This window comes from Dendropsophus ebraccatus, chromosome 3, assembly GCF_027789765.1.
Source record: "Dendropsophus ebraccatus isolate aDenEbr1 chromosome 3, aDenEbr1.pat, whole genome shotgun sequence".
Classification (NCBI taxonomy): Eukaryota; Metazoa; Chordata; class Amphibia; order Anura; family Hylidae; genus Dendropsophus; species Dendropsophus ebraccatus.
In genome coordinates, this window is record NC_091456.1 from 189,348,693 (window position 1) to 189,361,157 (window position 12,465).

The 12,465-nt window shown below is 41.3% G+C and overlaps 1 protein-coding gene across 1 annotated transcript; it reads left to right on the top strand.

Moving 5' to 3' along the window:
* Positions 1–5,274: 5,274 nt before the first annotated feature.
* Positions 5,275–6,810, top strand: LOC138786609 (serine/threonine-protein kinase SBK1-like). The gene is made up of 3 exons (XM_069963590.1): positions 5,275–5,431; positions 5,728–5,930; positions 6,034–6,810. Exons 1-3 carry the CDS (start codon positions 5,275–5,277, stop codon positions 6,808–6,810), a joined length of 1,137 nt encoding a protein of 378 aa, XP_069819691.1.
* The last annotated feature ends 5,655 nt before the right edge of the window (positions 6,811–12,465 follow it).

Consider the following 12,465-nt stretch of genomic DNA (forward strand, 5'->3'; position numbering starts at 1 on the left):
CAATAACTGTATCCCCCCAGGACAGATCTTGGATTAAAAGCAGCTATCTGAAGGTACAAGTGGTTTGGGGGGGGGGGGGGGCCAGATTGTGGGTACGGAGTCACTTTAACATTCCTACAGCAAATTTGACATGTAACATTGTTACTTTACAATCCATGAATTCCACTACATTAGCAGCACAATAGCGGCTCCTTCAGGGTGGGGTGTTTTCAGCATCAGAGACAGCAGGAAATTTCCCTCCTTTATTCCATCTCATTAACATGATAACACCCCGATCCTGCTTCTATTGTCTGTCAAATTAACATTGGGCGTTAGGCTGCGGCTACAAGCTATAGAGATGTAACATGCGGTTATTAGGAGAAGTGTGAACAGGCAGTTTTTTCTCTTCATTGTCTCTGAATAATTCCCTCAGATGGCGGTCTGGTGATGGGCGGCCTCATTACTATAACGATGTCTCCAGATTATCATGGCCAATTAATTTAGCTTTTTCTGCAGATTTTACTTTCGTGTTAATATTTGTGCAAATTTTCTGAAAAATGTTCGTTTTTACCTACAAGTAATTGACAATGGATGGATGGCCATGGGGGCGACATTCACCCCAATTTATAGCACAACCTAATATGGCTTTGCGTTATAGTATATTCATTAATCTTGTTATAGTTATTGTATTTTGTATATTTTAGTATATTTGTACATAGTCGTATTCTTTATTCTTTCTTGTTTTTTAGTCAAAGGGAACTTCAAGGTAATCAACTTTTTCTTATATGTAATTTGAATAACTTATAACATTCTCCATAATCATTCTCAGATTGATACATGTAATATACATCATTGGGCAGATGTATCATTGGGTTTGTGCAATTATTTTGGCTAATACTGAGTTTCTGCGCATAGCATAAAAACTTACACTTGATTTATAAAAGCATTTGCCTGTATATATGAGAACATTTATGTATTACCTTAAAAAATATCAAACTGATGTATAAAAATCTCCATCAATTTGGGTTAAAACTGCATGATGTCAAAAATCTCAGAAGCAATTCTACCATCCATTGGCCTCCATATGTGGCCACACTGCTCCCGGCAATATAATATAAGGAAACACTGGGAAGTTTCTTTGCAGACAACGGTTCCAATTAATCTCAAAGTGCAGATTGAACTATAGGATGATACATAAGAATAGAATAAGAATACATAAGAAAACTTGGGATACACTGAAGGAGATGAGTTAATATTCGTTTCATGTAATAAGGCCCTAAAACTCAACAACTAAAAATGACTGCATTTGGCCGATTACCAGCCATTCTGGACGATAATCGTTGCTCATGTTGGAAGGCAATGATCAGCTGACATGCACAATGTTTGATCGTTGTTTTTCAGCATGTTCTAAAATCCCAATCATAATAGAGACTTGTCTGCTGCCCATAACTACGTGTAACAGGAGCGGTGGCAGCAGACTGCCGCCATCTTTTATGGGCCCCCTGGATGATCTAAAGATCGTCCAGGCAGTCTATCCCCGCTCCTCCCCTCTTGATGTCGGTAAGTGTAATAGCACAGACAGCGAGCGAGGAAGAAGCAAATGCTGATCGGACAGGTCGGCGTTCTCTTCCTCCTCAATATCAGGTCGTATAATGGGACCCTTAAGACTTATCTACGAACATGAAAAAAAAATACTGAATGTGTGCATATCTCTCACTATCCACCTGTACAATCAGCTAAAAATTACGAATTTGTCATCTGTAGTGCATCTGTATTTCTGTAAATCTAGTTTTTAGAATTACAACCTTTCAACATGTGACTAATGAATCATCCGTATTTTTTTCCGGAAATAGCGATAGTAACAAAGGTTACAGTCCATATAAAATAGCGGATCCCATTGATTTCCATGAGAGAATCCACAAACCAATCTGGTTCTAGGACATGTCCTTGTTTTCAGGATTGGTTTGTGTCCTCGTAATCAACTGATCGTGTGAATAGCCCAATAGATCTCAATGTGCACTAACTGAGCACGGAAATACGGATCCATAGATTACGGGATGTGTAAATGAGGACTTAAAACGACTCTGTACCCACAATCTGACCCCTCAAACCACTTGTACCTTCGGATAGCTGCTTTTAATTAAAGATCTGTCCTGGGGTCCGTTTGCCAGGTGATGCAGCTATTGTCATAAAAATAACTTTTAATCCTTCAGCGCTGTGTCTAACGGACGGGTCTTAGATTAGTATATGCATTAGGCTGGATCACCCTCTCTGTCCTTCCTCCCCACCCTGCTCCTCACTAGGAATGTTCCAGGCAGATTACTTCCTATTCCCCACCTGTGTTACCACAGCACATGGGCTGGATCGTTAATACACCCGTGCAAAGCTCAAACAGCAGTAAATGTCCCTGGATCATTCCCAATGATGAGGAGGGTGGGGAGGCAGGACAGAGTTGGTGCCAGCCTAATGCATATACAAATGTAAGCCGTTAGACACAGCGCTGCCGGATTAAAAGTTGTTTTTATGACAATAACTGTATCCCCTGCTAAACGGACCCCAGGACAGATCTTGGATTAAAAGCAGCTATCCAAAGGTACAAGTGGTTTGGGGGGCCAGATTGTGGGTACAGAGTCGCTTTAAAGTTTCTATTTTTGTCTTTTCTATATATATCACAGATGATCACTTTATTATTCCATACCCCCCCCCCCCCCCAATAACCTCCCTGTCCTGTTAGCGGGTGTAAGAGAAATCCCCACCTGAATGGGGGAAGTAGATGCCATTGTGAGGATAATGTCAGGGCAGGAATCTATTTTGTGGACAATCGCAGCGATCTGTGACTGGGATAATCTGTTATAAGGCGCAGTCTCATCTACACATTCTAGTTTTAAAATATAATTATTTAAAACTATTATTTTTCCTAAGGCAAATGCTTTGTATTGAGGAGAATAAAAAAAAATTCCACATAAAATCTCATGAAAATTGCAAAAATTAATGAAATATTTTAAAAACCATTTGAATAACTTAGCGTTGTCAATGGGAGAATAGTTTTCATATGAAAACAAGTTGATTTGGACGTAAAAATTGATTCATATTTTATATGTGTGAACACGCCTTAAAATAAAGAATTGAAAAATATGAAAGGCTGGGTTCACACAATCTTTTTTTTTCATCCATTTTTGAAAAAAAAAAAAAAAAAAAACAGACAGAAAAACCAATTTGTGTGCATCAGTTTCGATCCATTTTTCCATTGACTTCCATATAAAAAAGCATCAAAACGCATCAGTTGTAACGTACACGTTTTGATAAAAAAAATGTATTTTTTTTTTTTATAATGGACGTAAAAAAAAAAAAAAAAAATCAAAACAGCTGCACAAAAATGTTTCCATTTTGCCATCTGTTTTTGCAAAAACGGTTGAAAAAAGATGACCGTAAAAACATGATGTGAACCCAGCCTAATAGCATGATAAATACTGCAGAAAATGTACAATATAATAAAGGAGATGCCATTAAATTCAATTCAAGGATTTCTAATCATGGAGTGAGTTTTCATGTAGCACATCATTAACTATTTCATAACCTCATCCGCTCTGCTACATGTGATAGTATAAATCTGAGCCTTCATATACCTGTATACATAGTGATTGATATACATGGAGGCCTCTCTGTAGTGCTGGGCTGAGGAGTCAGTATAGAAGTGAGGGTTCCTTCCAGAGACAATAAAAGCAGGATCGGGGGTTATCATGGTAATGAGATGGAATAAAGGAGGGAAACTCCCTGCCTCCCCCGATACTGATCACACCCCACCCCGGAGGAGCCGCCATTGTGCTGCTAATGGGGAGATGTCTGCAGAAGGAAAGGCTGAAGGGTTTTTTTTTTTTATTACATTATAAGTTAGTTTTATATGGTGTTATATGGTGTCACAAAGTAGAAAACAAACCCCAATAACACATAAACCCCTAAAGTATAAAGTTGCATTGTTAGAAATAGAAGGATGAGACATAATCTGTATATTACATTACTGTGTGGACATTGTACTATGTACAGGATACAGCAGGGGATGTTCTATAGGTCACTTTTCCCCTTCCCTATAGTATAGCTACAGATCTAGAGCGTCATATCTTTCCCGATGTGTCATTGATCTCTTCAATAAGCTTCACAAATTATTAAGAGAATTAGAGAAAAATAACAGATTTAATCCAGAAACTTCATCTCACAGATCACATTGTGACTAAAATGTGATGAATTAGCGGGAGATCAATGAAACCAATGTAATGGGAAAGTGCAGACTGTCCATATATTAATGAAGCTAATGGTAGGGATAGATTCTTACATGACAGATCTCTATGAGCCCCATTCACATCTAGAGGATGGTGAAAAAGTTTTTACAACAAATCTGCAGTGCGTGAATATTCTCTGATTAATTTCAAATGTCCAGAATATCAAATATTCCTTCCACTACAAATAGAAAACTTTTATATTAATACTATGTACAGTTGTACTATAATATCGACCAAAACACATTAACGATGTCACTACATATAACAGTACCTAAGAATATTGGGTTGTTGTTTAACCTGGGGTGAATGTCGACCCCATGGCCGTCCCAGGAGTAGTATGTAATATATTGGTTATTATACTGATAAAAGCGATATATTTTTTTTTTTAAATATAAAAGCATAGCCTAAATCCTCCTATAATATATTTATAAGGAAGGGGTTGTCTAGGGTTCAGCCCCCACACTTTACATCTCCTTGGACTTCAGCCTGTAGAACACTATTGAAATGTAAATTCTCTCAATACACATTAAACTTGCCCATTGTCTCTCAGCCAATCAGAGAGCTCATTGCCCCTTGTTCTTCATCTCCCTCCCCATATAAACCTGTCCCCACCTCCTCGGGTCAGTCACCTCCTCTGCTTCCAGAGACGACTTCTACCTACCTGATACTTCGCTATTGGTGAAGGATTTTTCTTTTGTTCCTATATTCCCATCGATTTCTCCAAGGTAATTTCTAATATAATGTCTTCTCTTATTTACTTTAAAATTATTTACGGTTATAAAATAATTTTGTTTTACTTTTCATCACCGGCTATATATTATTTTGTTTGTTTCTCCTATATTATGTTGGGCTAATGTTACTATAGGGACAAATCACTTATAAGATGCTTATGTGTTTTATTTTTATTTTAATTATTGCTAGAGATTTCATGTATATGTGGGCCTTGGGTTTGTGTAGGTCAGATTAATGGAAAACATAATGACAATGATAACATTTTCTATACATTGTACAGGACGCAATGGCTTCTGGTAATGTACAGTCCATCATGGAGGGTCTGGTCTCTGTGGCCTCCCAGAACCTGCAGAAGATAGATCTACAGAAGACATATCAAATAATCCGGGAAATTGGACACGGCGGCTATGGATATGTTCTTATGGTGAAGGAGAAGAAGACAGGTCAGTGTGGTGAATGATCAATCATTATAGCTATAGAGAAACCTCAACATAATGGTGTGAAATAATCTCCATGGTTTAGATACATTTACTAAATCTTCCTTATCGTGCTTACCATGTATTGGATTAAGATTGTGCACAAATGGTAGAAATGGGGCAAATGTATCAAATGGTTCACAGGACATGATACATTATTTAATGATATATAATGGAATCATTTCAGGAGGGCAGGTAAGAAAGAGACCTATATGTGACCTATATGATGTATGTACAATTCATTGTGTTCTTTTTATTAACAGGTCAAGAATTGGCCATGAAGCTCCTGCATAGGAGGAAGACTACAAAGTTCTCCTTCCTTAAGGAGGTTAGTACATGCTTCTTCCTGTCATCCCATCCCAATATTATTTGCATAAGTGGCGTTGGATTCAAGACCGGAGATTATTTCGGATACACCCAGGAGCTGGCACCACACGGAGATCTTTTTGAAATGATTCCACCTAATGTAAGTAGAAATCACTGAATAACCTCAAGCCCCAAATTTCCTTCCTGACTGTAGTATTATTTCCATTGTGGTGACTTAATTTCCTTCTCAATGTTTATTTTAGGAAGGACTCCCAGAAGACATCGTAAAGAGATGCGCGGTTCAGATCGCCAGTGCCCTGGACTTCATGGAGAGTAAGGAGCTGGTTCATCTAGACATAAAACCAGAGAACATCCTGGTGTTCCATAAGGACTGCCACCTTATCAAAATTACAGACTTTGGACTTTCGCAGGTCAAGGGATTAACAACTATCAAAAGTTCAGGCACCACCTCATTTATGGCGCCAGAGATGAGCCAAGTTTCCGACCACAGTCCGTTAGTCATCAACTCGTCTCTGGACGTCTGGTCATTTGGGGTTCTTCTATACAACTTGCTGACCGGCGACGCTCCGTGGCAGTCAGCAGATCCCACTGATGAAGAATTCTGTAATTTTGTTGAGTGGCAGAACAGTGGAAGAATGGACCCACTGTCACCATGGAGGGGACTTCCACCTGGCGTACTAAGAATGTTGAGCGGTCTCTTAGCCATAGACTGTAAGAAAAGGAGCAAATGCACTGAGGTGTTGGTGTTTCAGGATGAATGCTGGAAGGAGGAGTTCTCAGAAATTGAAGGAGCAGATTCAATGGACAACGATTCAGCTGAGGAATCTGGTCCAGCAGACGTCCATAACAGCAACGTCTCTACCACATCAGTCCTTGGTGTGGAGTCTTGGCATTTGACCTCTGGCAGTTGTCATGGTGAGGAGCATCCAGACCATGGGACGGACATCACTCAATCTCCATTAATGTTCATAGATGACGAAGTATCGGTCTATCTCGGGGCAGAAGTGGAAATTGGATGAAGGGAAACCATTTTTCCGAGCATCTTTATGGAAACTGATGGCGGCTTCATCTCCATGAATCAGGTAAGTAAATAATTTATTGGAATGAGTCTTAATAATAAAATTCTCCATCTATCTGATATTTGTTTTTACCATCTCCTTTGTTCCCTGTAAGTGTCCGGGGTTCCAGGAAGTAGTATTATCCTGGTCAAGGGTATTTAGATACAGATCTTGGGCAACAAAGGGAAAGCCTTTACCTGGTATTAATATGGGGGAATATCTAACATACTTTGCTGCATAGTTTAAAGTTACTTTTTCAACCACTAAGATGTTGGTTGTGAAACTATACATCATCCTACATGCTGCACTAACATCCCAGCACACTATATACTAGTCACATAATACATTGCAGACAGGGATGGGGAAGAGGATTGTGTCAGAATTTGTAGAAAAGTTTAGCAAAAGTTAATAGTAATAGAGGATTCAGTGGAGAGAGGTTTCTGGATGATCCTGGATGGGAGGCGCACTGGTTATTTGTGGGATAGGAGGAGGTTTGGAAGTATATGAAGGGGAGACGTGTGGTGTAGGGTGTGGATTGGGTTTTAGCCGCTTTATGAGGGGTTTACTATCTTTCCATACATTGGTATTAATATATTACAACCTGATGTTAATATATTACAACCTGATGATGAGTCGGATAAAATTGTCTCAGAATCTCCAATCTACTGAGGAAAATCATGGACTGGATCTGAATTATGTCAATTTTATTCCAAACCTGAAGGTTTTACTAATCAATAGATAAGTTCCTGTATATTTGTCATTGTAAAACCCCAGTGAGGGCGACTACTAACCCGAACTACAACAAGGTGTAGAAATGTAGAGTACCAGACGGGCGTCTCTTCCCCGGGTATACCCCTAATATATAATGTACAATACACCATACACACAGCATTATCTGGTAATCAGCTACAGATAGAAAGGTCCTGAGGATTGGAGAACGGCCGATGTTGTATCATCCACAGGAAGGGGAGTAGGGAGGAGGCAGTAACTACAGGGCAGTAGTGTCACATCTGTAGTAGTAATAATGGTTGTAGTCCTCCCCGGACACTGGCAGCTTGTTACTTGTCCTTCCTGTAATGTGTTATAGTTATGTATAGTTAGTATGGAATCCTCACTTCTTTGTCCTAATGATATGTTTATATGGTCCCCATTACCTTCGATAGTTCTCCATTGATATTATGTAATGTATTGTTTATTTGCTTGATAATCTCTACCTCTTTGTTTTGCAGCTGCTGCTTTGTTTTAATATAATTTAAAGAGTCTATTATATCTATGTATATGTCACATCTGTATCTAGTTATGATAACCTATTTCTTCCATCCGGGCCGGACTAGGACTGAAAATCGGCCCTAGCGTTTCAGAGCACACAGGCCCAGTGGCCGGTACGGTAACAAGTTATAAGAATATGATGTGATTCCAGCATGGCTATAGATTGTATGGTCACGGCCATGACTGGAATTACAAATAGTTCTGAGTAACTCACGTGGAAGTCTTTGAGCTAACCACAGGGGGCGTCTTCTCTGGTCAGAGTCTCTCACTTTATCTCTTCTTCTCAGGCCCGGGTACCATGAGGATTTCTCCCAGTCACGACTCCCAGACAAAAAGTTATAAACGTAACCTGTGTATTGGTCTCTATGTGCCCTTATATAGTTAGTGGTCAAGCCCCCATATTGTATTATGCCTCTATTATATTTGTACTAGGCCTGTCCTACAGTATTAGGCCCCTCTGTTTAGCCCTCACATAGTATTGGGTCCCTTATGCAGCCCTTATGTTGTAATAGACATCTCTGTGCATGCCCCTAATAGTAAATTGGCCCCTTTGTGCAGCTCCAATATAGTACTAGCCTCCACTGTGCAGTCCCCTTATAGTAGGTTGACCCCTACATGCAGTCTGCTATAGAGGATGCACAAAGAGGGGGCATTTACTATATGAAGATCACACCTAAAAAAAAAAATAGGTATTAACTTCTGCTTATTCCAAGTATCACATGTTATTTGCTGAATTAAAATACACGTCACCACAGTCAGCACTCAGCAGCATCTAGAATGATCCACGTCAAGTACGCTCTACGGGCTAGTCACAAGTAACTGCAGCTACTAAGTAGGTCTATCAATATCTATCTAGACTGATAGTGGCGTGGTATTAACCCCTTAACTAACACAGGCGTCAATGTACACCCCTGAGCCCGTGCCTTAATGCACATGGGCGTACATTTACACCTGCGGGATCGGGTAAAAGATGGCTGCTCTAATAGATATCAGACCATCTTTGTGCCTCATTTACACCCCCTGTGCCGACGATTGCCATCATTGGCTGGTTAATTCAAACCAGCCAATGACAGCTGAATACAGCTTTCCGAGTCATCAATGGCAATTGGTGCTGTCTCTGACTGTTTGTTGTAAAAATGGCCATGGTGCCACTGCCAAGCTCACCGTGGTTGGCTAGCCGGGCACGGACAGCCAATGACTGCTATCTGTGTTAAAATTATTATTCCTGGGTCTGCACACCTCCGTTAGTTAGCTGAGGTGTGCAGAGCAGGTGTGTGGTATAGGTGCACCATACTCACATGATCCAGGCGTCCTGAGGAGTCCCAGCATGTCCCATGTCGTCCTCTTCATCCCAGTAGTCTATCTTTGGCTCCCGTCGTCAAACTTCTGTTTTCGGGTATCTTTGTCCAGGTTTGTGCTACTGCCCCCTAGCGGCTGATCAGTGTATATAGTACACTGATCAGTAGCTTTGGGGTTTGCAGGTCGCGTCCCCCCCTACTACGTGCTGATTAGCATTGCATGTAAGTGCGCCACTAATCAGCAACTCCTCCTTCTTGGCGTAGGTTCCGCCACCACACATAAGTGCAGATACGCCACCGCACCCCAACCCCCCCCCCCCCAACCCCTCACTTTACAGTATGGAGGAAGGTTTAGATTCAAAGCCCTCCTAAAATTCTTGCATTATAATGATAATGTAAGTCCCCCCCCCCCCCCGCACGCGCAAGATGATCCCTCATATGACCACCTGTACAAAGTATGGACTGTCAATTTCTCATCCAAATTTCCTGAGGTGTATATCCCAGAGAAATAAATCTCAGTAGAAGAGTCCCTCCTCAGCTTCAAGGGTAGGCTCTATTTCCGCAAGTACCTTCCAGAGATCACGGTATGGTGTAAAATTCTACAAACTCTGAGAGTACCTCAGGGTACACTTACAAATTAAGGCTGGGTTCACACTATGTATATTTGAGGCTGTATTTGGTCCTCATGTCAGGTCCTCATAGCAACCAAAACCAGGAGTGGATTGAAAACACAGAAAGGCTCTGTTCACATAATGTTGTAACTGAGTGGATGGCCGCCATATAACGGTAAATAACTTCCATTATTTCAATACAGCAGCCGTTGTTTTAAAATAACAGCACATATTTGCCATTAAATGACGGCCATCAACTCAATTACAACATTATGTGAACAGAGCCTTTCTGTGTTTTCAATCCACTCCTTGTTTTGGTTGCTATACAGCCTCAAATATACGTAGTGTGAACATAGCCTTAGAGTAGATGAGGGAATGGACACCCAAATCACCTGTGAAATGGAGTTAGTGGGAAGATAGTTTGGGAACTGATCTTCACACTGCTGGATAAAGGTTACCACTAGGGATAGTCCGAACAGAGTTCGGTTCGGGTTCGTACGAACCCGAACCCTCGGTAATGCTTCCCGCTGTCTGGAAGGTGGAAGGACCACCTGGAAAACTGGGATACAGCCATAGGCTGTATCCCAGTTTTCCAGGCGTTCCTCCCGCTTTATCCGCACACTCCACGGAGTGGGCAGACAGCGGGAATCTGCTGCCGAGCGTTTGGGTTCATACGAACCCGAACCTCGGCAGGTTCGGACTATCCCTAGTTACCACTTGTACGTGGATAACTTTTATACCAGCATTCCCCTCTTCTGGTCCCTTGCTGCCCAAGCTACTGTAGCAAACCATATAACGCCACGAAGGCGGCCAGAACGTGGTATAAAAAGGTGGCCGTATATCTGATCCAAACAGCAATGTGCAACGCTTTTGTGCTGTACCAATGTGCTGGCCATCCGAGGAAATACCTTCATTTCCAGGAAGCAGTAATAAAAGCCCTAATATTCGGCAGCCATGGAAAGGGCTCCAGCGCATCTGGATATGAAGGACCCCGTATCGTACAGGGAAAACATTTTCCAGGTTAATTCCCCCACACTGGAAAACGGGAGATTCCAGAAGTGCAGAGTGTGCCACAAAAGGGATCAGAAAGGACACCATTTACCAGTGTGACACCTGTCCTGATCACCCCGGCCTCCGCATACTGGATCGCTTCAAGGCGTACCACACGTCAGTGGAGTTCTAAATTCTGTCCCTTATTCCTATTTCAGGAGTCACGTTGATCCACAAATTATTGTGATTGCCATTATGGAGTCGGGAAGGAGTTTTTTTTTCCCAGTGATGAGGCTACTGTCGTCTGTCTTACAAGTTTTTCTGCCTTCCTCTGGATCAACAAAGGTTGAGTTTGATGGACACCTGTCCTTTTCAACCTTATGTGGCTATTATGCCAATTAATAGTTCATACTACCCCACAAATAAATAGGTATGCCCCTCATTCCCATTAGAGGCTTGCCATGTTGTATTTATAAAGCCCCTGTGCTGCTAAGACAGTGAAACCCCCCCCCCCCTCCCCACAAGTGACCCCATTCTGGAAACTACACTTCATAAGGAATCTAACAAGGGGTGCAGCGTGGATATGGACCCTTTGGTAATTGGCACATTTATGTCATGAAAAAAAATTGTATTTTTCATTTTCAAAGCACATGTTCTACATATGTGCCCATCACCAGTGGGGCCCATATGCTCACTGCACCCCTTGTTAAATTCGTTGAGGGATGTAGTTTCCATAATGGGGTCAATTGTGGAGAGGTTTCTGCTGTCTTGGCAACACAGGGGCTTTGTAAATACGACATGGCCCTTGAAATCCATTGCAGCCAAATTCAGCCTCCAAAATCCAAATGGCGATCCTTCCCATGTCAAAATTAAAAAATTTCATTTGAGCAAGGGATTAAAAGAGAAAAAACAAAACGTATAGACCAAATTCCCCAGAGAACAGAAATACCCCACATGTGGACTTCAAGGGGTACTCCAGCACTGATTTATAAAAAAAAAAAAAAACACAATCAATCATAAACATAGTTTTCCTACTTACCCTCCCTCCTGAGTCTCTCAGTTTGAATTTCCCGCTGTTTGCAAGTCCCTGAAACTCCAGTTGGTGTCTCCCTTTTTTCCTTCATTTCCTGGTTTGGGCTTTCCCACTATGCATTTTGTGATGTCTAACTGGCTGTAAGCCATCTAACAGTTTAACAGAGTCAATCAGAGCTAAGCAACCGGAGTCATCTGACAAAGGGAGGCTGGCTTAACAAGGCTTAGACCCGCCTCCCTCTTGATACAATTGTCACAAAATAGATTCCACAGAAAAGCCTCGGGATTGAAGGGGGAAAAGATAGGGAAGGGGGGCAGATAGGTGTTTAAAACACATTACAAAAGGTATATAACTTTTGTAATATACTTCAATTACTGGGAAAAAGCTTATTGCTGGAGTACCCCTTTAAAGGAGG

Excerpts from the sequence above, each read along its gene's own strand:
- LOC138786609 (XM_069963590.1), top strand. The coding sequence starts at position 5,275 with ATGGCTTCTGGTAATGTACAGTCCATCATGGAGGGTCTGGTCTCTGTG. Across the intron at positions 5,432-5,727 it reads GGTGAAGGAGAAGAAGACAG|GTCAAGAATTGGCCATGAAG; the intron begins GTCAGTGTGGTG and ends TTTTATTAACAG. Across the intron at positions 5,931-6,033 it reads TTGAAATGATTCCACCTAAT|GAAGGACTCCCAGAAGACAT; the intron begins GTAAGTAGAAAT and ends TGTTTATTTTAG.